The sequence below is a fragment of the Plutella xylostella genome, chromosome 6 (genome assembly GCF_932276165.1).
Source record: "Plutella xylostella chromosome 6, ilPluXylo3.1, whole genome shotgun sequence".
In the NCBI taxonomy this organism is placed as follows: Eukaryota; Metazoa; Arthropoda; class Insecta; order Lepidoptera; family Plutellidae; genus Plutella; species Plutella xylostella.
Window position 1 is genome coordinate 7,020,031 of NC_063986.1, and position 27,906 is coordinate 7,047,936.

Sequence of the window (27,906 nt, forward strand, 5' to 3'; positions counted from 1 at the left end):
CCCAAAAGAGGAGGACGCGTCCTGAAACTGAAAAATCACGGTCCCAACGAGTTCTCACGCGACCAAATTCTGAATTATATAACATTCAAGTGCTGTTTGTTTTGTGACCAGTTCACTCTTTACGAGGCGACACGGGATGTAACGAACCAAAGCTGAACAGGTTAGTAAGTTATTTCTAAAACTATTTTTGATAACAATCAAGAAGACATTAAGAATAAGTTAACTAGTTTTTATTTAAACTTGAGTGAATAATTAAGCCCATAAAGGACGTCTAAATAATGTACAAATCGACCCGGTTGTTCGACAGTTTGAAAGGCATTCCAAAGAAAACTTAGCTTATTAATTATTAGTACTCTCTCCAACAGTAAGTAAGCACTCCTAGATACTGTGTATACTTTAAACATAATATTGAAGTCGATTCTGGAGGCCCAATATTTTATTTTAGCTATGTCGAACTAAGATTTTAGAGTGGAAAATGAGATTTAAGGAAACACACACATAGTTAATCATAATCATAATTTATTTCATTTTCATTTACAGAGGTACAGTATAAGAATATAAAAATATAAATATTAATTAGGCTATATTGTATGTGGTCTGTATATAGATTCTTTTCGCATCTGTTCCCTACACTAGCTAATCCTAGTGTAGGGAATAATCGAATAAAATATGTATACTAATATTTTGTCAGCACGAAAATTATAATTTGTGCCTTTAGAATCGACATCACTGTATACATAAACATTTTGGTGGCACATTTGGGGTTTAAATAATTCAAGTAGTTCGGCTCTCACATCAAAGGTCCGGCGAGCTAATGGCTTTTAATGTTTCTCGCTTTTGGTTTCAAAGCCGATTATGCGACGTTCGCTTATACCTACCACACCAAAAGAGGGTTAGAGGTCTGGTTGATAAATTTAGTACCATGTGCGTGATATAAACGAATTACCGTATATCTAAATAACTCTCAAAGGCTTAAATCATTTTTTCAAGATGTTTTTTCGAATCCAAGCAAACCATAATTGAGTTAAAATAGATAATCTAATTTTATCGGCGTAAATAATATATGAATTAAAAATATATGTGTTTGCTTAGGTATAGTTAGAATCTGATCAAAGCTTTTATTTTGATTTTCGGTTTGAGCTACCTACTCAAAATACACCTAAGATTTAGTAATCTGAAATTAGAATCATGAATACATGATAAAAGAGAGGTTTAAGTAATAAGGCAGATGAGAATCATAGGTCAAAGGTTAATACGTACAATAAGGATCACATTTTATTTGTTTTGAAATACTTATAGCAAACCTACGCACCGTAGCAATTTCCGTGAGCTTAACTGGTACATGATAAAAACATAAACAAAGCTTCCAAGGCTTCCTTAAATCTTCATGAAAATATATAATTATTATGGGGTAAGTTAAGACTAATTACTTTTGCCTACACTTGGTTATGATTACCTACTCAGTGTACTGTGATACTGTTTCTGTGATAGTACTTATTAGGATTTTTAAAAAATGCTGTGAGATGGATGGATAAGTATTTTAAAAGGAAAGCAGATAATTTCGCGGGCAACAGCTAGTCTTGCAGGTTTATTCCCTCCCATACAGGGGCAACATTTTATAATTACAGCTTAGCTAATATAATATAGCACCTTTTATGTTTTACCTATAATGAGTACGGTTATGATAAAGAAGATTTTTAGGATATCTGGATCTTCGACAGGAAATTGCGAAGGGGGGTGTGAAAAAAAGGAGAGACACGATAATGCTGTGATTTACATATTTTAATATTAACATATATCTGCTTCCCGAAGTAAAATAACATACGTGAGTTGCCAAATGAAAACAGACCTTATCGTCATGGTGCGCTATAGCCTTTTACGCCGTGCGGCTTCGAAAATGAGTGCGTGGCGGAAATGTACCGGCGTATGTGACGATGTCCTTTAAAGCCTCATTTTGTTTGGAGGTCGTATATTTGGAAGTCCTGTAATACGAATTCGGTGGTGTGAAATATTCATGGGAGCCGGCCGCGGGTGAATGTTGAGTGAACACGAAATGTAACGATTCTTTTTTGCACATTTGCGGTGGAACGCTCTGCGCTCATACGCCTGTCACACGCTCTCACGCTGCGTTATGTATAAATTAACAACAGAAATAACTTTTTGTTGTTGAGTTTTGCAACGAACGCAACGTACACCTGGGAAATCGGGAGGAAATTGGGATTTGGCGCCTCCTTTCATGTTATTGTTATTATATTATAATATATAAAGCTTAAGTTATTAGATTTTAAATGTATTTATTACCGGTAAATAAAGGTATATTATTAAGTAAATTAATGTTTACCAAATTATTTGTTTATAAATATCAAACGAGCTGTTTCCATCACATAAAACCGATATCAATTTTATTTTATTAAGTTGATACAAATATGTGAGCTCACACACACACTCACACGCCATATGTTTTATTTATTTTTATCTAATGCTAACAGTTCTGGATATTAACACTAAACCCTACATGGCTAAATTAATGACGAAAAGAAAATAATGAAGAACAAAAACAAAGTTGTTTTTTTCGGACACGGCCAAGTTCCTGTAACCAGCCAGTCATGCGAACAAATGGCGGCTAAAAGGAGGCCGGCGCGATTACCCACTTGATTTATTATTAAATACATACTCTTTTGTCCTTCCAGCACTTAGCGAGAGCGTATCTCACATTACATATTTATGATTCGCGCAACACGCGCCGTATTGTTTAATTCTGCGCTCACGAATGATGTGTGCGTCATCAGCTAACGAGAAAAAAATCTCGGTTTTATATTCTCCTTTTACCTAGCGAGCCATGTTTCTATTAGAGAATTCGGCAGTAGTAATATTATGTAGGTTTAGCCTTAGTAAATAAAAAGAATCAGTAAATATTATAATGACATATTATTATCACTACTTATAAAATATTGTAAGTAAATATGATTAAAAACATTATGTGTATGTCATTACATTAAAAACTTGCTTTACCAATTAACTCAAAGGGCAAATATACAGGGAAATTAAACTCATACGTGGAAATTCAATATGTTCGCTTTAAAATATTTCAAATTCGAAGAATTTCTTAAATACTTAAGTGGTGCGTCGTTATCGTAGCGTTCTGTAGCAAAGCGTAGTGCTTCGTAGCAACACGCATAGTGTTTCATAACAACGCGTAGCGCTTCGTAGCAATTCGTAGCGCAACAAACAGCTTATTGTTAGTTTTTTTCGCTGAAAATTTCTTCTTCTATAGGTACTTTTTCGAGTATTTTAAAAGAAGTATTACATTTTTTTCTAAGTATAGCGACTGCAATTAAACATCTATATGCTCAGGCGCGGATCCACCCATATGGGCAAGGTGGGCATGCCCATCACCTAAATGTCTTGCCCCATATGAAACCATGGGAATTTTATATTTATAATTTAGTTATTTTATCACCTAAAAGGTGTGATTGTTTTTTATGTTGGTGGTGATTATTTCGGGATATGCTAAATCATTTTTTCCAGCCTGAAAGCCCTCCGGATGGTTGTTAAAGAAATTCAAAATGCATAAAATTTTCAGTCATGCCAAGAGTCTGTGTTACGGTTACGGCTTACGGCCAAAGCCACTATTTACGTACTTATAAGTACATAATACTCGTACAAGAGACTAGTTCTCGATAAGCCAATAAGTAGTTTTTATGATAATCTAATTTAAAATAAAGAAATCGATTTTTTTGCATAACGGCCAGAATATCAGTTTTGTTAGATTTTCTCAATTGTAACCTAACCTAACTAAGTAGAGGGATTGTTTGCCGAATAATCCCTCTACTTAGTTAATATGTAACAAAATGCTATGTCTAAGTATATGTATAACTCATGATAGTTCTTTGGATTCAGCTGTCTAAAGTTGTTGTGGTATTTAACAATTTATGTAATAGATACTTATAATTATAAATAAAAATAATGCATTACCTGCATTTACTTACTTCATGAACGTTATCTAAAAAAACTTTAAGATCTAGCTGCATTTTTATCTCAAAATAAATGTAAGTAGGTAATTAAAAATATTTTAGTCTAACACGCAAAATTTCAAGTTTTTGAACCATACATGTTAAATATTTTGGATGTTGTATTAGGAAGACCTAGAAAACTGAATTTGTGTTAAAAATGTGGTAATTATGTCTGCTTAAAAGATAACTTTCTACTATGGCTATTTTAGATAAAACAAAGATTAAAAAAAAAGTTTTATCACCAACAACATAATAAGTATCAAAAATGTAGCAATATCGTAATGACTGAAATTTACATATTATACTGAAATTGTCTTAAACATCGGTTCGCCTTAAAAAGTTTTCCGTTGGAATGGTGTGTTTTGAACTTGCAATAATTCTTGACTGCCTCGACGTAGAGATACGGTTTTGGTATCATTGTTTAGCTGAACTCAAATACTTTTAAAAGAATACATATAAAAATACCATAAAAGGGGGCTATTTTCAGAGTAATTCAAGTAAAATGAAAATTTTTGCTGTTTTTTATTATCAAAAAACTAGATTAGGTGCTTTTAACTTATTTTATGTAACTTTTTAGCAAATTTTGATATTTTTATTGGATAGAGATGATTTTTTGCGGATAAAAGCATTTTATTTTATGTCCGTAGGGCGTTTAAATCGGGCGTTGAAGAAAAAACTAATTATCTAAAACTTTAAAATGGCCGCCATTTCTAGAATATTGAGATTTTACCCCACATATGGGGATTTTTTCTCGATGAAATTACTCGTCCCTTAAAGTTTGTCGGGTTCGAAAAACAACACATTGTAAAGTATATTTATATAATACTTTTGCCGTAACACGGAGTTTTATCGGTAAAAATTTTCAAAAACTGAAAATTTATCAACAGTTTTGTATTATTTAACAATGTTTTTTGATACGGAGAGCTTTTGAGATGCATTTCATACATACATTTAAATAATTTAATTTAGTATAAGTACTTAACAACATACAAAAAATCAGCTATCTGTCCCTAAAGGCGAGGCAAAAAAACTTTTTTAGATTTGCCCATCACCTATTTTGAGGTCTGGATCCGCGCCTGTATATGCTACAAGTTTATCAAGTCCTGCTTTATAAAAAAACAGTAAATCACAGCGCTGCATGTCGAATTTAAGTTCTGCTTAACCTAAGGTTCTCAGATATGAAACCGACAGTCTCTCCCGTGACTTTATCTTGCGTTTCTTCAACAAACTGGATTAAAGTAAAAGCTTTCTTAGATTTTTTACCGCCCGCCGGCGGAAGTTGCAAGAATCTAATAAGGCCACAGACGGAACCACTCTTATTTTCTCATATATTTGTATAAGTATGAGTACAGAAAAAACATAATGAGGATTTAAAGTTACAATGATGATATCCATCAAAATAAATACATTTATTTTGATGGATAAAATATCGTAAATATTATTTGGATAAGAGTATAATAATTATAATATACCTAGTTTAACCATTAATAGAGCCGGTGAAAAGATTCGGGTGCATTAACATTGTTATTCTTATATGTTTAATGAAATAAAACATTGAAGGTAGTTATCATTATTTACGTATAACGTTTAAATTCATCTTAGTATTAAATAATATTTTGCCCCAATATCACTAAATAATTATAAAAAAACATTGATCAATCAGGAATAAGTACTTTAAACACAATAAATTCTCATAGTTTTCAAACACTTTCGACCTTGGGAATGGGTTGTGAAAGCCCTCAGGGCCCGATCACTAAACACTGTTGATAGCAGAAACCCTCCCGAACTAATTAAGGGTTCCGTGTAACAATTCAACCTTAACGACTGTGTTTCTCCAAGTTTTGCGAAACGTGGACTACTTGGAAGCAGCCGTATTGCAGCATGACTGACGATCCTATTGCTATTTTGTCTATGACAGTCTGTAATGCAACCCTTTTTGAAACTCCAAAAATTGTATTACAACTGCAATTAATGCAGGGTAACATGCTTCCAATAACTAAAACTTCGATTTCAATCTTCCGTATTCAATTTTGATAGTAAACATCAAACCTTTAATCGTAAAGCGATTTTTTTTTTAATTTGTTTTGAGGGTATTTAATTTTGATAAGTTTCATATAGTTTTATTTTTCGCTAGCACGTCCATAACACCCTCTATAAACTATTATTTGGCATAATAGTACATAATGTGCTGTTGCATTGAATTTTAATTGATCTTGCACTATTATAAAACAAGCGAAAAATTAGTAGTGGCAGTGCACATCTACGAGTACATGGCCACAGATTTCAATATTGAACCGTCGTAAACATTTTATAAACTAAACTTATCCCGCAAAACGATTGGTCTGCAGCCCAGAATATGCCCTGTTTGTATTGTCCAAACGTAGTTTCGGAATATGACGGGTAATAACAAAGTAGTTTGTTCGCAGCGCCACCGCTCCGGGACAATCATGTGTCTGAATGTGGTCGTACTGCTACCTACTTCGAGTTTCAGTTACAAACTTACAAATTATTGTGTTACATTCTTGCGTTCATGCCTTTTGTGAAAACTTAATGTAACGTTTACACCGTATTGTCCCAACTACGCTCAATCGAAGCTTGGGTCGAGTAACTACTGCTCTGAAAATAATAAGTATTTTATTCGCGCTGCTTCTGCTTATGATATCCACCTCGCAATATGAATCATTCTGTTGCCTTAAATTTGATATATATTATTATTCAAAATACACCTTCATAGTATAAAACAAAGACGGTTCTTTTCTTAGATTTTTATAACTACACAACGGATTAGAGTTATATAGATACACTTATGCGTTTTTTTTTTAATAAATATAGTCATTTACCTAAACCTTTAGGGCGAAGCGAAGCTTGCGGGAAAAGTTACAAGGTGTATAAATATAATAAGTATAGCATTTTTTCTGAATTTCATTGAAAATTCCTCCTATTACGGTTAAAGAGTAAGATTAGTTTGCTCTCAGAAAGAAAAAAATGAGTTGCCAACGAGCACTAGTATTTCCTTTTCAAATTCTAGTCTAAATTCTTTACGTGTCTAACTTTATTACTGAGGCAATTAAACAGAGCGCGTTTTAGTGCGCTCCATCCTAAAAAAGGTGAAGCAAAAAATAACATTTTAGCGCAAGTTTCATTTCAAGCACGTTTCTTACCAATTTACTTGACTTACTTTATATCTTGTTAAACTTTACTACCACTGGCCATTGCGGAACTAGAAGTGATTAGCTAAGCTTTTTATTACGAGATTAATGTTCCATAGAAGATAATGTTCCACTGCTAATTTAGTACGTAATAGTGCGAAAACGTGTTGTTTAACGGAACGGCATATCTGTTAGCTCTAGCGAGCTAGCGTTTGTTACTGTGGTGAAAGGATTAGCCAGTCAGATTAGTGCCAGTCTCTAACTGCCTAGGGTGCGCCAGCCGTTACTATAAAGTACAACTGATAAGTCTCTCAGGGAGGCTCTTTTCGTGCACTGAACTGGAATAATGAGATTGTATGTACATACATTATAACTATCTATCTATAACCTTTTACCCATCAATAGAAAGCCGTTGCGTTGTCGACGTACTCGTAACATACAAATAAACCAGTCCATATTCCCCAGTCTGTGTTTAAGGATAAGCCTTTATTTTGTGTATCTTTTTCCTTTCTCAAAATTAATCCCGCTTGGGCCATATGGTTACCTCTCAAATCTTTTCTTTCCCCTTTACATTATCTACGCTGATGTACGTTACATAGCTACTTGTATAGGCTACATATTGTAGTAATGTCCCTTTGGAATTCCTTGTTTGTATTCGAAGAAAGAAACTATTTACCGTCGACATTCTATCAGCCGCTTCTCTAGAACATTATAAACGAGTCTGGATGCGGCGAGTGAAGCGTTCCGTATCGTGGAAGTCCCTTCCTCGGGATTGATATATGATGTCGATCCCATTGTTCAATGTCAAGTAGAAAATCTATGGAGACATGAAGAGGTATTAGGCTTGAGAGCAGTAGAAGTTTTTGTTGATTAGTTTTTTTTTTTAGTTTTACATAATGCGAGGAAGGAGTACCGAGTATTGTGCCCAAGACTGGTATTTGAGTTTCTAAATTAACCTATATAAAGCATATTATGTTAGAAATACGTCGTTGTATTTTATTCTGTTAGCAACGGTATGAGAGAGAAACTAACACGAGCTAAGTAAACATTATCTCAGCGTGATCCCGGTACAGTTGACAATGTCGCCTACACCCACTTTGAGTTTGCAAACTTTACTGATGTTTCCATTTCGTTTGTTTAAACACAACGCAACTAAAGTTAAAAACCTTAAAGTGTTTAGGTACAGTGGTTGTAAACGTTGAATGATGTACTAAATTTATCAACAATGGTCACCAAACACATTCTAATTCATATTATGATATATTCTAATTTGTGTCGTTTGATTTTTTCCTTAAAGGAATTTATCGGACTGTGATTAAAAACCAGCCTGTAAAAATGAAAAATATTCAACAATTTCATTCAATTGAAGACATACCTTGAATAACTAACAACGGTTATAAGTTTCAGAACGTGAAATAAACTTTTCACTACCTCCTCTAACTTTATTTGCTTCGGCGAAGAAACTGTTTTATTTTGCAATCTAAAATATGAAGGTCTTCTTAATATACAAGCTAAACTACGAGGAAAAACTTGGCAAAAACTGTGAGAGAAGCGTGTCTGTTCCACACCAGGCAGACTAGCGATCCAACTAAAATGATTGATGAAATCTCTGGGGCTTCTAGACAAGCTGATGTAAAAATATGTAAAAATTATACTCTTGTTTTGGTCGGGTGTAGCGCACTTAAGTATTCATGGTAGTGAAATTGCTTTGGGAATGACACACGGAAAATGGATTGTACATGTAGCTTTCACACATGGTGTGATTTTAATAGATTGCTATTGGACTTATTTTTTTTTGTAAGAGGTACTCTGTACAACAAAAAGGTTTTTGAAATTGCTTTATATTTTACATTACCCAAGAATAACCTAACCAGATTTGATCAAATCTCGTATGTTTACTAAGGCAATAAGTTAGCTAAGGCTCTAAGGAAGGTCAATATGTCTTGACGTCGCTCACCTTTACTAGACAAAGGAAGGATACGGTTGTCTGATTCTACACGGTAGGATCATGTCACTCTCAGTTTTGTGATTTCTTTCGAGAGTGCGGATTTTTTATCACTTAATGTAAGTCGATTCGGAGACAAATAGAATTCGCTTCACGGACTTAAAAAAATATGATTATAAATATTAAGAACGCGAAAGTAGGTTAGTTACTCTTACACGTAAAAAGTAGTTAGTTGGATTTTTATCAAGTTTGGGGCGAAGAAAGTCCTGATTTAACACATAGAGGCTTTTGCTCCCAATACAGTCTGATAGCGTGCAACAACTAGCATGATATTAAATAAACTGATGTATACTATATTCTACCATGTTAATGTTGTGATTGCTAATAAACTTTATTCAAGGACCAAAAATAAGCAACATTGAAAGCATTCTGGTTGGCCTGTAGTAAACTTCCACAAGTCTAGTTGGAAGGTAGAAGATATCGCATGGGACACAAGAGCAAATGTTGCTGCAGTGGGCGGAACGGCAGTCGCGTTGGTTAACTTGCTTATGTTGTCTTTGCATTCTGCCTACATCTGGGGCCCTATCGCGAAGTCAAAACGAATTAACATTTACGAGGTAAGTAGTGTTAAATTTAATACGATTTGAATACGTAACTCTTTGCCCAAACAAGCCCGTGATAGGGAGCCTGAAATGATTTTTAAAATTAGTATTTAGTTAACACAATATGATTACTAGTGAACTAGTTAATAGAATATACAATATTTATTTGATATTTACCAAACAATAGCGCATACAGATAAAACATGAATACCTACTACTTATAAACTAAAACAGGTTAGTATGTAGGTAGGTAGTTACTCCAGATTTCCTTATTATCATGGTGCATGCATGATGACGTTTCCGTCTCTCTTTTACCACCTCGTGTTTTGAAGCCAAATTTCATTCACCTCGCCTAATTTGGTACACATCCCCATTTCGGTAGGAGTTAAAAAATAAAGGCAGGTGATATTCTTGTCGGTCAAATAAGCATATTTCCTTTATGTCGGCCGCAGCACGAGCATGCGGGCTTTTTGATTATGCCCGCCCGTGACTCCCTTTGTGCCCGCGCTACCTTCACAACAAAAACACACCTTTGTTGACTCCACTCTCAGCTCTTTTGGCCACCAAAAGCTTTCCTATGTCTTGTGTGCTTGAGTTTTGGGAATGTTTTCATAAAATTTGCCATTGTCGTCCGTAAAAATCCTGTTCAGTCGACGCTAGCGTACGGTTATATGATCAAGTTGTTGGGTAAGCACAATTGATGTAGTTTAAAGTTACCGTCGTTGATTTGATATTTCGAATAAGTTAGCAAGAATTTTTTAAATGTTTCTGTTCCTGAAAAGACAGGACTTACTTTGATACTAATTTTATAAGTTGTTAGTTGTCTATAGACCTATAGCAAGACTACCAACTCCGGTTTTGGAGTAAAAAAATAGGTACTCTATCAATCTACAGTAATGAAATCGTGGGTCTAGTTTGGAAATGATCAGTGTAAATAGCTTAGGTTATTACTTAGTTCGCACAGACGAATTAGTCAATTAATCAAGAACAGCCACGCCTGGTAAATTCCCGAGAAACGTCAATTTTGTGGTCGATGATAATTAATTCCGACTATTTGTTACTTGTCTCGTATATTACCTACTGGAAACTTTGATGGTCACGTAACTTTTTACTATGGAGCAGCCATTTTTTTTGCGAACTTTCAAAATCCGTGGAACTAAAATTATTCAGATTGACTCCCTAAGTCACTTTTACAACATCCTGGTCGTTTAAGATTGTGCATTTAAGATCCGTGCCGCTGTCAGTACCAACGCTTATTATTCGGGCCATTCCGGTGCCTCTTGGCCGGGGCCGCGGTGCGGCGCGCTCATAATTTAGCGCATTTGCAACCGTAATGTCGGTGATTGTTCGCAATCGTGTTAGCAGACCCGGCCCCCAGGGGAGGATGTAGGTATGTGTTGCAGAACCTACACTGCAAAACCAAATCATAAGTTAACAGCATAGCATACACCTCTATGCCTAAAGAAAGAATGGAACTCTATAATAAAATTATCAATGCCCATTTTAGGTTTATGTGTATAATATAAATATAAAATAATATATCTAACTATACCTAAATAATTATAGACCTGCCTACACCAGCTTTTTCCTACTAACTATTTTACATCCGCTTATTATTTTATTGTATCTGCCGACATGTTTTCTACATAGTACCTAGTCGCAGACTCCGCTTCAGTGAGTGTGCAGTGGAGCAGTATTCTAGCGGTATACTCGTACCTCCGTGTTAGCTGCTCACATTATACATACACAGATTACACAGCTCATTCACAGATACTGCACATAACAGGTATGGAATCCTAAAGCAAATTTTCACATTCAGGATATTTTTAATAATTTAATTACAGTTAAACACATCATGATTTTTTTTTCTTAGTAACTTACTAAATAGATGATACAAACGCATAATAAATATCCATAATACCTAAGATATACGATGATAAAATACTATACAGTTTGTAATAATATATGTTTTGACAAACCTTAAAGTTTAAATTGGTTGTTAAAGTATCTTACAAAAATACACAAAACAAAAACATGGCTTTAACTTTTAGATTACTTCGGCATTTTTTAGTTACTTTATTCGTTGTAAAAACAGTGCACGCCACGGGTTGGCTCAACTTGGAAAATTCACCGGATTCATATCCATTTAGGCAATTATACTGAGTTGCAGTTTCGTTTAATGCTATTTCAACTATAAAACTGGCGCTCGCATTTTTCAATGTTTTATTTTAACTGAGATTAAATCTATGTAAAATAAGTCAATAACAAAAAAAAATGCCACGCTTCGTTTCATTTGGCTTTCCCGTGGGAATTCTGGTATAAGAGGAAGCCTACCGGGCTAAGTTTTATTCTTATTATTAGAATTTTATACCAGTGCCCTTCTTGTGCACCCGACCTGGAAGGTCATCGACATTGTCTACAACCTTCGTGGGATCAACACACAAATCGATGAGTTAATTACATTGTGTACATTTAACTCAGAGTGTTAACGGCCATTTTCGCGATTTAACAGTTGGTCCCATAATTACATATTTTATAAGCAATGATTGCTAGTCTATCTGCGGAAGGTAGCGGGAAGCCGCTGGATGCAGATGGCGGGTGACCGTTTGGGGTGGCGATCGTTAGGAGAGGCCTATGTCCAACAGTGGACTATAGAAGGCTGAGAGAGAGAGAGAGAGAGATTGCTAGTATAACGGGATTAGGTCATCGGGACAGTTACTGATGAAATTCCACCTTTTAAAGTAAAAATATTTAAGTAACTCCAATGCTTTGCTATGAAACCTCATTTGCAAGGCAAAGTGCAACCTATTTGTTGGAACACAATCCTTCGTTTCTTAAATCGGCTTACAAGCTTTAGGTTTCCTCTTGCATCTTTTCAGTTGGCATTTGCTCTCATTAGTTCAGCCAGGTGCCGAGTTATTTCGAGAAGATGTAGAAATACATTTTGCCCCCAGTTAATGTTTGTTCAGCTTGCTTTGTAGTTTTTAACCGAAAAAATGCAATATTAGTTTTATAGGTATAGTGTTGTGTGCAGGGTAAGCAATCATTGAATACAAGTCTTAGTCTTAGAAATACTTGTGTTAGTTTCTGAACATACACTCACGAGCAATTAAATAGTTCAAGTGAGAAAAACACCAAATTACTCCCAAAAAGAAAAGACTAGCTTAATGACGCCGTCTACAATATTGAAGTGTGCATTTTAACGGAGATTTATCGAATCTACAGTAACCTTTCCCTAACAAATTGCCTTACATTTGATACGATCCATCACAGAAATCCAGAGCATAGCTCTCTCCATAGCCCGCTGAGCGACTAGTAGTTTTAGCTACAAGAACAGGCTTGGTTCGACGGCTGAAAACATCGTAGCATCCAGCTGTTTCCCTTGGATTAAAGTATAAAAAGTTTCTATTGCTCCAAGAAAAAAGTTTGTATTGAGCTTCAGTGTGCCCTATTTAGTTTCGAGCTTTTATTGCCGATTCTGCGTGATTGGGCTAAAAACTTATATGCCAGTTAGGATTGCTAGCTTAGGTAACAAACTTTGTCATTCTTAGTATTAGTTGCTAGGTTCTACGAAAATTACGTATATTATGTAGTCTGAGCCTATCTGAAACCTAGTTAAACATTGTGAGATATGGCGTTTCGACTTTCTCCGTGTTCGGCATCATAAGGGTCACAGTGACAGTTAAATATAGTCCATTTTTCTCTCCACCTTTAATATGCAAGGTGCGGGTGCCTATATAAATAGAGTGAGTCGCCCGCGCGCCTCAGTTGGTTTTTGATTTTTGAAGTGAACACTTCGGCAAAATGGCTCAATGTAGCCACGGTTCTCGTCGGCTTCGCTCCGAACGGGGAAAAATATAATATTGAATTTGCGGAGTCCTCGCTGCCGGGAGCTGTAGCGTGATGCGGACCAGGCGGCGCGGGGCCTGCCGGCTGCTGCGCACGCAGCCATTGCTGAGGATTTCGCAACGAAGGTTTGAGTTGATAAGCCGTGAGTAAAATGCTATTATTTACTGCTTTTAAAAGCTCAGCCACTGGTCATAATGCTCCGGCGCTTGGGGTTTTTATCCCACGCAGTAGGGTCCGATTCAATAGTCGTGGTGATGATTGATCACATATTCCCGTCCTACTAGTGGCGCTTGAGCTAGATACTTACATTAATGACCGCTTTAAGTAAAGCATATGTTAATTTTATACAGGAAAAAATTATAAAAATATATTTTTCTACCCTCAATTTCTAATATTTTTAGAAAACAGTTGATAAAAACTTTGCTATTACAATAATGCACTTGATTATAGCTTATGTAAGGCTTTACATACAGGAGCTTTCCAGGACCGTCATAGGATTTTTTACAGGAAGCACGTGGCTCCGAGTTTCAGTATGTTGGGACATTGTGGCATGTGCGGCGAGTAATGTGATCCGCCGGTACCTACCCGCTGAGGGTAGGCAGGCCGATTCGGTGAAATTGAAGTTTCGTGTAACCTGCACCCGGCCCTGTGCTCCCGCGCTGGCCGCCGTCTCGTGGCACCTGCATCGCAGCGTACACCCGGCCCTGCGCTCCTGCCCTGGCCACCGGTTCGTGCCACCTGCATCGCAGCATACACCCGGCCCTGTGCTCCTGCGCTGGCCGCCGTCTCGTGCCACCTGCATCGCAGCGTACACCCGGTCCTGGCCCTGGCCACCGGTTTGTGGTACCTGCATCGCTGCATAGACCCAGACATGCACTCCTGCCCTGGCGGCTGTACGCCCGGTCCTGGCCCTGGCCACCGTTTTGTGCCACCTGCATCGCAGCGTACACCCGGTCCTGGCCCTGGCCACCGGTTTGTGCTACCTGCATCGCTGCATAGACCCAGCCATGTACTCCTGCCCTGGCGGCTGTGTTGTCCCACCTGCATCGCTGCGCACACCTGGCACTCCTGTTCTGGTTGCCAGATCCAAACGCCCCCTGTCTGGGAAGAGATTTTATGCTCAGCGGAACCGCCTGCACTATTGCTAGCACGGTCATCATCATCATCAGCCATCATTATGAGTGACTTATTTAGAAGGTATCGAGTAACGTGCGCTATTCATCAGTGATTTTGGCATATGCAGACGAACGTTTACTGCCAAGGTTGGTCATGTTAGCCATACAAGGGCACACCAACGAAGCCTGAGTACCCACCTGCAGTCGCCGTAGCCGCATCGGCATGGATGACGACAAATCGGGAAACGTGCACCGCTACTAAAAGTGTTAAAGCACTTCAATTTGATGCCTCCGCTGAGGTAGGGTATTCTATTAAAGCAGCTTTCTTCTGAACTGCCCAAAGTGACCTGTAGACTGCTCCTGGGGATAGTTGTGCAATCAATTTTTTATTTCGATGTCTCTGCTGAAGAAACTGTCTAATGCAGCTTTTGTTCTAAACTGCCTAAAGATCATTGGACTGCTCATGGGAATGGTGACGCACGGTAAGTACAGGAGCGTTACTCTATACTGATGAGAAACGAACGAACGAGAGCTGTCGTGCAATCGGCACGTTTAATACATACAAACAGATAGCTCGCGCCGCGGTGCACTGAAAGTTCGTTTTTCGTCATATAAAGTGACCCCCCAGACACTATCTTAAGTGTCATGACACATCGGCAGATTCCAGCTTTGAGTCTTTTCTTTTCTCGGCTGTGAGCAAAGTGAATCCCACCGGCGAGTGTTCAACCTAAAAGCACTGAGCTAATTCCTGATTTCGTGAAAGTCGCTGTTGCTATACTATACCGCTTCACAAGTTACCGAATTTATTATGATCCTACTGTCGGGTGATCATGATCGGAGTGTCATCTAGGTTTCTGAGTGGCACCATATTAGCTGTCTTCCTTATGTCCCAGTGGATTGTGAGTGTGTATCCGAGCTCTTTGTTGAAAAATGCGTGAACCTCCTACGCAGCAGCTGTCTACTAGTTGTGTATCGAATAAATCGAGTAACGGTGCTCTTGCACGAGACGACTACCTTTTGGTAAAATTATAACTTCCACTATTCTGGGAACATGCATATACCTACCTACTGTGTACTGTGTATCACATCACGAGTAGCCGCAACCCTACTCAATGTACGGGGCTAGATAATAAACAATGGCAGTCGTCATAAAATTTCTATGAATTTCGAACGTCATCATTTGGAGCACAATCCAAAGTGTGAAAGTACCTATTCATGCCTAAACGGCTTCTCTAATGAAAATGTATTTTTAATTCGATTCTGGCGCAAACGTTTCATAACTATTTTTCAACACTGTATCTGCTGAAACTACTTAGACTGACTGGTTAAGATGCAGACGTGCCGTTTTCACAATTCCATTTTGAGTAATCCTCAACTGTTTTATGGATCTTTCAGTTAGTTACGTAACTAGTTACCAAGTAAAAAATTACTTGTTTCATGCTCGTACTCGCATCACATTTAGGAGCTCTCTGGCCTCTAGCTGAAGGCTAGAACTGGTATATATATCTACTAAGCTAGTACAGAGTTATAACCGGGCAGCGGTGACGTGGTAGCTGCTTGATTTATTAGAGTTTGCTGAAAACTTTCTAAATAAGTAATAGTTATTAGTCATAATATTAACTCTTCGCAGTTCTTTCAGAATGCAATACCAGGTCGCTGAAGTAGGTAACCTTCCTTAGCTGGACAACAACAACAACCGTCATATCGATGTCCAAGGACTTTTTCTTGGGTATAGCTAACTACCTGAGTTTACCTATAGATAGCCGCAAGCTCTGTTGGCGAACTGTCAGTTCTGATTGATAAGTCAGGCTCGAGGTGGCTCGTCCAACTGTCCATGTTCCCGCCACCATGATTGTTGCCTCCACAGATTAGAGAATCTATGTTGGCTGTCGTTGCATCAGGTCTGATCAGGTACAACTAACATCTTTACGTACCATCTTTATTTAATCGAGCTATTTTATTTTGTTTTATCTAGGTTGACTAAATGGTTTCAAAATCGAAACTACAACAATGTAAGTAGGTACCTACCTACGTACCTTTGAAGTTGCAACAAGGCGAAGCCTTGAGGTTTTGGCTGAGACCTGCCCTTAGTGTTGACGAACATACCTAAAGGTGACCTTGTTAATGTTTTTCATATGAAGTACTGAACATTTTACTTATCCTGGTGGCATGACTGATCATTTACTTACCCAGTTAAGACATGTTAGCCGGGTTTCATTTATCAACTAATTATAATTGTTATTGTTGTGTTAATCAATCTTTATTAATTGATGTCATCTACCAAGGAATGCTGCCAGAGTTCATAATATTCACACATGATTATACAGAATGATAGTAGCCCACAAAATCGGTGCAAAGGCTTATAAAATAACTTTCCTTCCTGGTAGGACTGCACAGGAACTCGTTAACCGCCGAGTTAGTTAGAATACAAAATTAGACTGTGTGTTACTTGTCAATCTAGAATATGAATATAGTGACCTGCATCATGTTTTGAAAAACTGAATACTTGGTTATTCGCCAGTGTCACAGCCTTCATCTAATCTTTTCCAGTAGCTGATGAGGCTGAGATATTTAGTAAAATTATCTTCCCTTCAAGCACCACTCCTCGTTCCAAGGACTAGATGCCACGCCAGGTGTTGCAGGCCGTGTCGTCGTACAGGGCTGACTGAGCAGGTCCACGAGGCTCCAGGGTCGGCTGCTGCATTTCTGAGGTCAGTCCAGAATTACATACCCTAGTCAGCATGTGCTGACCTGAGCCCCAGCGGCCTGGATCGATATTCTACATTTTACGGCTTTTAAATACTGTTGCAAAGTATTTCACTGGTTCCATCCATTCGGCTAGTGTATGTTAAAAATATTGCCTTGACAATAACAAGATTTTGATCAATAATTACTTATAAGTATTGCTTTCGAAGAGGCACTGTGTGTATCCATATGTATAAATAGCTACCTATATGTCAGGAATAATAAGGAAGTACTTAAGTCTTATGTATACTTATACCTTTCTTTTTAGTATATCTATTACCTAGAAATCTATGCATTATAAATTTATAGATTCAAATATTTATCTACTGATATACTCATCAGTAGCTTATGGGTCACAGTTGGTTTTCTCTCCACCATGCGATAATAAACACATCTCACAATGTTTAACTAGGTTTCAGATAGGCTCAGACTACATAATAGACGCATTTTTCCTGAAATAAAAATGACATATTATGTATCTAGCCTATCTGAAACCTAGTCATTTCTGCATGGTGATATTACAACTGAGGCGCGCGGGCGACTCACTCTATTTATATAGGCACCCGCACCTTGCATATTAAAGGTGGAGAGAAAAATGGACTATATTTAACTGTCACTGTGACCCTTATGATGCCGAACACGGAGAAAGTCGAAACGCCATATCTCACAATGTTTAACTAGGTTTCAGATAGGCTAGATACATAATATGTCATTTTTATTTCAGGAAAAATGCGTCTATTATTTCTGGTGTTAAATATTCATAAAATGGCTAAAATACTCTTCAATTTTTTTTGGAGCCTCTCGTAAGGGATTAAAGTAAGGTTCCATTCCATCGTAACAATGTAAATATGATGTAGATCTAATTATATTAGTTAGCTTTACTCATCAAACTTTTCCTTTCCAACTGTAAATGTAACTTTAACTTGGACCCAAACAAATTAAGCAATTTACGTTTTGCTTGGTTTACTTTATTTAACTACATTGTAAATAGATTTAAAACTACTTTATCAAAGTTATATTTTAATTAAATAATAAAATACAACTATGTTAAACTGGTTAACTTTATAGTGGAAATGCCAAGATAATGATTGCCATTTACGTATAATTTTGAAGTCGTCAAACATACTAATGTAATATGGTATAGTCAGTTGTTTATTATTTTTACACGTGGATAACTGAAAAATAGGGTTAAAAGTATCGGTATTGCATATACAGTTTTTTTATTTAATGTAAATATAAAAAATTGTTACAGTCCCATTTCACAAAAGTGAGTAACATCACCATGTTTATTGTTTTACTAACATCTAGGTACGTACGTATCTTCCACACACTGATATGCATTACTCCACATTATACATTTTCATTTTCCGCTGCAGAAGGCGTATATTTCATGTAAAAAATGCAAACGAAATACACAAATTTCGCAACATCCGCGAGGGCAAACGATGTATTTATTATTCAAGTCAGATCCGCCCAGTTCTAGTTCCATTGCACATAATTTAGCACATTTGCAAACATAATTTAGGTCTTGCCGTAGCTGTGCAAGTCTGCTTATAACTTTGAGATGCTCAGTGTGAGAGTCTGCTTACATTATTGAAATTATAAATTAGGAAATACGTTCTTACTATGGATATGTTCGTGTTCCGACCGTATGTTCAACGAATTCAGAGAAGTTCTTAGCCAAACACAACATAAGCAATCTTTGTTTTCACTGTATATTACTAACAAAACAAAATAAAAAACAACAAATACTTTCCTTTATGTTGATGGTGTTATGTATGTATGTATTATGCTTTCTCATCGATGCGGATATCTAAAACGACACAACGATTTGGTAGTCAATATTTCATGCGCCCATGTATCAAATAATTGATATGACACGGAAAAACTGCTTGTACCCCACACTCACACGTACATCCATTAGATTTTCTCCCTTTTTTTTCGATACAACACGTCATCACATCACATATCACTCACGCGATACGGCAACAAAGATTTGATATGTTCGTATATCAACTCGGCGGAGTGTGAAACGAAGCGCGATTATCGAATACAACTTCATATCGATATCGTATCGTGCATTACTGTTAGTGGTGGGAAAAACGGCTAAATTTTGATAACACGCTACAGACGCTATGTTACACATTTATAGCAGGTTATTTAATCCGCTACGTTATAACGATAATGAAGAGCAAAAAAAAAAATTGATGAAAAAAAAAATTGATGAAAAAAAAAATTGATGAAAAAAAAAATTGATGAAAAAACCAATGAACTTTCCTTCATACTTTACAGGCTTAGGACTGTCTATAATGGCACATCACTGTTTCCATAATGGCACATCACTGTTTCTCTTCATTTTTATGAATTATTGTCAAACGTTCTTTAATTGCAATAACTATTTACACAAAACACTTTAAAACCACAAAGTAATATCCTTTCAATGTTTCATCCACTTACGAAAACACACGTAAAGTAAAGATAGGTAAATTGTCCAGTCTAAGTTCAATCACACACAATCACAAAACATTTAAAATACGAAATTGTCCTCAGAACCAAATTGTCCGTTAGAAAGTACCTATTTATTTACACTTACACAAACACTATTTATTTTCAATTTTACACTAAACCTAAATAAACACTATACCTATTTTAATACGTTACTATTTAAACTATTTATTATTATGTGTATATTAACAAATATTTATTTACAGCACGCAAATGCAACAAAACAAACAAAGCGATCGTAATTCGTAACGTTGCGCGAGGCACAATTAGCATAGCGGCCACCCGTGGCCGTTGCCAAATCGCGACTGCGGAGCTAATTTCAGCAGATAGCGGAGCGCTATTGCGTAGTGAAGCTTGCAGCTTCGCAGCGTCTCGCTCTCTCACACGCGAGTCGCGCGACGTTGCACCGTTGAGAGAGCGAGACGCTACAAAGCAAGTGAATATCGCCTGCGCGGTTATCGCGCGCCACGTCTCGCGGCTGCGAGAAATAGCGGAGCCGCTCCGCTATTTCTAGCAGTAGCGTCGTGGCAACGGCCGCGGGCAGACGCTGTCCAATTTTGCGAGCTAAGATCGCGAGGGCGCGTCGCGTTATAATTATAGCAGCATTTTCGCGTTCATAAAGCGAATGCTATTCGTTGCGAGCAAATCACTTGCTATGTTTTTTAGCTATATGTTATATTAACCTCCACTAATTACTGTACCTTTGGAGTAAAAAGCTTTTGCCTGTTACCGATATAAATAAGGTCCATATAAATTTTGCATATTTATCGTATTATATTTATATTTTTATAAATAGGAATAATTTGCATTTAAGTATCTAAAGAATAAACTTAAGAACTAGAGAGAACCTAAGAATTTAATTCTTCTTATTGCGTTGGTGGAACTGGCGTTTGTCACCATCCTAATCCTAACTTCCTAACTAATATTATAAATACGAAAGTAACTGTGTCTGTCTGTCTTTCACGCCAAAACTACTGAACGGATTTGAATGAAATTTGGTATACATACGGTCTAGACCCTGGGAAAGAACATAGGCTTTCATTTTATCCCGGAATTCCCACGGGAAAACTGTTTAAGGCGAAGCGAAGCGCGCGGGCACAGCTAGTATTGAAATAAAATGCCACAGTATCCATGAGTACTAACCTCAGAAAACAGTTAAAGGCTTGCTCCGAAAAGATAATGAGGTATGTTAAACTACGTAAATATGATTTGAATACATATCGTAGTTTGTAAGTCTTCTTTATTCAATCAATATTAATCAACATAGATCTTGAGAGGCTTTGCAAATGGCGGTTGTTTGCTAACTTAATAGACCGCGTGATTGATAGGCAGGAGATAGAGATTAAGCGTTCGTCTTAATTTACTCCAAATTATTTCACCAGTACGTCAAAATGTTCCAATTTGTAGCGGCTCCGTTTAAAACGGAATTAATTGTTTCTCTAATTTTGATTAGACTCAGCGTTTCTGAAATTCTGTCCTCTTAGGTGCAATGACCGGAATAACTGAAGCCCTTCAGTTGTCAATTGGCCCCATTCCTTTAATTTATGATTTCATTGAGTTCAGTGGCCTCATTTTGTGGAGAATAATTGCTTAGTGACGGATGGGTTTCCGCAGCCATTTATCAAGCAGCGTCCTCTCAGGCCGGGTTATGAAGCGTTTTATGAGACAGTTTAATGAATATTCAAATATTTTTTCAAGATGAATTTCTTGTAGAAGCTTAAGATTTTTAAATTCAATAGTTATTTTTAAGGAGCATTTATTACCTGACGGTGACTTCTAGTCAATAGCATTATTTTCCAGACTACGTGTAAACGTATGCAGCGTTAACTAACCCAATTTCGTATTAAAATTGTGATACCAACTGCAACAAACAAATGAAGGCATTAAGGTTAAAGTAAATATAATAAGTATTGCAACTTATGCCCCAGTTCATTATACATATATATGCTGGTGCTTTCACTGAATGCTATTCACAACTTTTTTCAATTTACCTATGTGGAAATGCTCTGGCCGTGTATCAATTTTTCAAGTTCTTTTTATACACGAACAACTATTTGTTTGCATATCTGCGATTTATGACTTCAAATAAATCATAAAGAGGAATGATTGATCGAAGCTTTTTGTAGCTTCATAAGTATTATTGACGTTGAATGCTCCGAAAATAAGTGACAGCGGCAAATGACGTTTCCAGAAATGAGCAAAAAAATAATACGTTTTTTCGCTGAAAACATTTGACGATCCGCGAGACAGCTCATAAATCGGGCGGCTTCGACCCGCCTTCAGATAAATAGCGCGATCGCACGGACACAGGCTGACCTCCATCGATAATGATCACACTTCAAGTTTTTCACGAAAATATACACACAAAAAGTTACTTTTTGCCAACAATAACCTCAAAAAAGAGGCTGAAGAAATGTATTGATTTCTTATTCACATGCTTGATAAATGCGACATTTCCATTTTTAAAAAGGTCGAAACAGGCAATATTCTGAGATTATTTACATTATCATAATAATTAATTCCTCGCCCACGTACGAATTCAATGTTTGTGTTAGAGTTATTTTTAGCAATAAATAATTAGACAAACAGTCTAGCCAACTAAGTTTCAAAACACAATTAGCTACCCAGTTTGAGTGATCACCGTTATATCAGTTGTATAAGACACATAATTAATTAGTTTAATTACAACAGTCACTAACTGACATCAGCACGTAACGCCTGTCATACACAGGGTTATTTAAAGATGAACAATAGTGATCTTGTCACATAAATTATCGAATTCTAAGTTAATTTAATCCGATTTTACTTAATCAATTTCGATGGAAAGAACTCGAATGAACGTAAATATATCCAATTTACAATGTAATTAAAACAATTGTGTAATTAAAACAATCAGGAAAGAGCTACCTAACCAACCACCGAAATTTCATCGATCAAAGCGCAAAAGTTTGAAACTCTACCGCAAATAAATAAACAGAGTTCGCTTAATTATCTCGCAAACGGAGACCGACTCTTATTGAAGTGCAAATAAAATAAATTAATGAAATACAAACATACATTGTACTTATCTATTTGGTTGCGACTATTTATTAAGATATTTATTTAGAGAAATCCCAGCATATTCTGATTTCTTTTGCCCGCTTAGCGAATTGTAATTTTAGAACGAAAATAAGAATATTAAATAGTTTATAAACTGCGCTTTGCACTGTGCACTGTGCTCTGGCCGATTACTAATAAAATCTAATTTTTCCCACCTTATTTGTCTACCCTGACCCTGTCGAGTCGAGCCAAACAACAACAAGCCCTAACCATTCGTCGTTTGTTTCAGCAACGGCCATTAAAACGCGCCGCACCGCCCGCTCCGAACAATGCTTAGACAGGGACAGAGTAGCGTCAGTGCAGCGGGTGCGAGTGTGATGTAGAGATGTCTGGCTGGTGGCTGGTGGTGGCGATGGTGCTGGTGGCGTCGGCGCGGGGCTGGGACTGCGTGTGCAACCCGCGCGAGTGCGAGGTGCTGGAGCCCAGCGGCTGCCCCGGACAGGGCGTCGTGGTCTGGGATCCTTGCAGGTACGGACATGCAATGTAAAACCCTGATTACATAGCCGAGTAGAGCGGCGAGACAGTATCCTCGGCCGAGCGTCAATTGCTAGCCGTTTATCTCGGTTGGTGTATAAGGGCCAAGGGTCTACTCGCCTACGGTAGCGTTGAAACATACGTATAGGAATAGTGGAACTGCAGCCGCTACACGGGGCGTTATCAATGTCGATAAACTCGTTTAATGTGCGTTCTATACGTTCCGTTATTTATGGTGAATCACGCTATAATGACGTTTGTATAAGTCGATAAATAACCCGTGCCACACGATAGTAGCGCATACTGCATTACCGCTGAGGCTTGAATAGGTCCTAAGGTAAAAATAAACAGTATGGAATTATTACTATTATAAGTATTACTATTGGCGGGAGTAAGGACACCTGTAAGTGTGGGTGTAGTCGCAATTATGTAGAATTGTTTACACGTTATAATTATCACTGTTATGATAGTTCCGACCGCATGCCCTGTATTGTATTTTCCTTTCACTCTCCGTTGTATCATTATAATTACTCGTAGTATTACAATTTGTAACAGAGGTCTATAAAAAACAGTCACGTGACTTCTCTCTATGGAGAAGCATTAATTATAGGTTTTTAGTTTTTCCGCAAATTTGTTAACAATGACCCTCAGAGTCACCCTATTTCGACTTACTTTAAGTACCATTTTTGCAACACCAAATTGTTTTTAACAGTACATACAAAACTTTCATTTAAGTTAGAAAAACCAAACACGGATAAATTTAAAATTGTAATTAATTCTGTTTGAATACCAATATCAATTTAAGAAGAGTTAGGAATTCAAACCCTTTGATAAAACATGAAATTATTCACCAGTTTTAATTAAATTATCCATTTCATAGTATTATCAGATAAATGTTATTCATGATTTCACTTGCAAAATTTCACATTATTATTCTAATAAGTAATATTATGATCCATTCGTAACAGAGTTTATACGATAAAAATTAACTGAACTGCTAAGACCGAGAACAAGCTATTTTTATTCTACATTCAACAGTATTAGCCACACAACAAACATGAATCTCATATAAGTACTTGATGTTAGTTTTTATAGTAAGCTGAAAGGCGTTAACTTGTAGGCCGTAATATAACACCCTATAATAATGAAATAATTATAAAAACCTTATAACTTACGTCAGTTTCTGTAATTGGCCTTCAGATTATGTTTCTTTTTATAATGAAATTGTTAAGGCAGCCTTTGTACCCATATCAAAGAGATCTCGTTTTTCAATTACTGTTTGCCCGTAAAAGGGATGTCTTAAGTCTCAAAAGTAAAATGTATTTCACCATATTTCGTTATCTACGTACGTTTTGTGGGTAAAGCTTTTAATAATATTATTGTGTGACCCATAAAACAGGGTTATAATAGGATATTGATGAACAGTGGTTACCTAAATAGAACTGAAACATCATAACTCTATATACGGTATATACTCAACACCGTAATGTTACCTATATACTTGATTTTTAAAAACAGCCAATGCTTTTTCTTTCTTGTTTATGCCTTGAACGTAAACTTATTCCGCTCTTATACCATTCTGATCGGAGTCGATGTTATTGAAGTAGGTAGGTATTCCTGGAACCGCACTCAGTATTTTTCTGAAATAAAAACGAATCCACTCTTTGTATGAGTGCTCTGTGAGACCTACATTTCCTAATTGTTAGCTCCAACCCCGCCGGCTAACGTGTTGAATCAAAATGGGCTATTATTGTACACAAAACTTCCCGCTTATTTCATTTTAGGCTACTTTAGGAAACCATTTATCATGATAACTCATTCAATAAGTAAGTACTTATGTAAAAATATAAAAACCTATGTATCTAAATATCTCCTCGATTAATTTTCATAACATAGAGATTAGGTAGGATTAGGTTTAGGTGTCTCAGAGCCTGAAGACAAAAGTCTTCAACCATTGCGTCCTGCCAGTGATGACGTATGGTGCAGAGACGTGGACACTGACGGTAGGACTGGTCCACCGATTTAAAGTCGCCCAGCGTGCTATGGAGAGAGCTATACTTGGGGTTTCTCTGATGGATCGTATCAGAAATGAGGTTATCCGTCAGAGGACTAAGGTTACCGACATAGCTGTCAAAATATGCAAGCTGAAGTGGCAGTGGGCTGGTCATATCTGCCGAAGAACCGATAACCGTTGGGGTAGACGAGTTCTCGAGTGGAGACCACGAACAGGCAAACGCAGCGTGGGACGCCCTCCTGCCCGCTGGACTGACGACCTTAGGCGGGTGGCGGGTAGTGGTTGGATGAGGAAGGCCGAGGACCGAGTGTTGTGGCGCTCCTTGGGAGAGGCCTATGTCCAGCAGTGGATGATTATTGGCTGATTATGAGAGATTAGGTAGATACCTACTCGTACATATAATACATCTAAATACATCTTAAGTACATCTAAATATCCTTCCACCCAAAGGTTGTCTGGAAGAAATATCTTTAAGCGATAAGACCGCCATTTGTACATATGTGTTAAGTAGATTAAGTTTTGTACTGTTGTCCATATTTTTGTGTGCAAATAAAGAATATCTTATCTTATAATAATTATGTAGGAACGTATATCGTGTCGTATATATATCGATTGCACCTTAAACTCAGGATACTTGGCGGAATAGTTTTGAAGGCATCATGCTAGTCTTTCATAATCTGATGCTTTGACTGAAGATCCCAACACCAACACAGATATGTTTTTTTTTTCCTAAAAGGAAGATTTTATTTGATTGATTTTAATCATTATTTTCAGATGCTGTAAGGTCTGCGCTCGGACGCTCGGCGAGGAATGTGGGGGGTTCCGGGGCACGTGCGAGCCGGGACTCAAGTGTTATGAAGACTCCTGCACGCCCATCACGTGAAACACGCCCTAACAACCACACCACTTGTAATATACTTGTAAATAAATAAATAAAAAACATATCTTCAAAAACATAGCTTAAACGAGAGGACCAGATGAAACTGCGAAGAATTCATAAGAAATAAAAAGGAATGGCTTAATTTTAACATTGGATGTTGTGTCTATGGATGACAATGAGAGACCCTCAGTAATGGATAATACTTAATTGGAATTATTCTTCGGGTAAGTACTGTGTAAATAGCATTTCTTGTATGAGTTACTTTGTTGGGGTCATAAATATACATTTTAGTATCAGTTCGTGTACTAATCACTATGACTTTTGATTTGATCATAGAGTGTTTCTTTTCCTTTAAAAATATCATATTATCTATTGTATTTTAGCGCTCCGCTCTGCTACAAGTATAGGATAAAAATCACACACTTTACTGAGCTCTCTAATGTTCCTTGCAATTTTATTCCAAATCGCTTCAGCTTTAGGTCATAAAATATTATTTATGAATATGAGAACGAAGCCGCTATTCCCCAGCCATTACTTTTTATACTAACTTTAATGGCACGTACGTAATTTAAATAAAGTAACACCTTTTTTGTACCAACTTATGACCTATTTGAACTTTGCCATTTTACATGATTTTTAGGGAACTCTAGATTAAGTGTTCGTATTTTATTAAGGGAACTACATTTTTCTTTAAACGTAAGATTAATAAGTATTTATTGGTATTATACTAAATAACTTGTAAATTTTCTGGTGTTTTGAATGTTCGTTGTAAATGGAATGTTTTATTATTTACAGGTTGCAGTGTTGTCGCCACTCACTGAAATAGTCATCTTGAAAAATTAATACTATATTCATTTATTGGTACAACTCAATAGCAATCATTTGTGTATTGGCATTGAGTCTTTGCAGAACTAATGGTATCATAAATTACGATCCTTTTCGTTATGTCTAAAACTACCTTGTTTATACCAAATTTTATATTGTTTTAGCGGTGTGTTCTGGAATTCATATGGAAATTTACTAATATCTGAAGATATTTGTGTGTGCTTCCATGTAATTCGTAACAGTAAAAAGTTAATGGAGTCTAAGTTTTAGAGTAAACTCGTGTTAACTGTGTAAATACAATGTAACTATATCTTAACACATAGCATTTTTATCTTATATGTTGGTATATAGTACTATATAAAGTGAGATATAGAGGAAATATAATATTTATGTATAAATGACCGTCTTCAATCAAGGTGGGAATGATAATATATAGTAAAGTATATCAGCTATATTCTACACAAGTTTAATTGACGTCTAGAGCGACTCCGACTCGTGATTTTGTAGTCTTGCAATGCTAGATCGAATCAATTGACGAAACTATTGCCTGGTCACAATAAATGTGAAACTAAATAAATAACAAATACTCGTACGCCATCCTTCGACGAATAGATCGACAACTGCGAAATTATTTGTCCTAGCGAAATTTTCCTAGAGAAGATCTTCCCGTACTTCTTATAGGCATTTCCCC

The 27,906-nt window shown here is 36.8% G+C and overlaps 1 protein-coding gene across 1 annotated transcript; it reads left to right on the top strand.

The window, feature by feature from the left end:
• On the top strand, positions 1–27,529 carry LOC105382494 (single insulin-like growth factor-binding domain protein-2). The gene is made up of 4 exons (XM_048621759.1): positions 1–160; positions 23,252–23,490; positions 26,285–26,614; positions 27,186–27,529. The coding sequence occupies exons 2-3, from the start codon at positions 23,348–23,350 to the stop codon at positions 26,391–26,393; spliced, it is 252 nt and encodes an 83-aa protein (XP_048477716.1). The 5' UTR covers positions 1–160; positions 23,252–23,347; the 3' UTR covers positions 26,394–26,614; positions 27,186–27,529.
• The last annotated feature ends 377 nt before the right edge of the window (positions 27,530–27,906 follow it).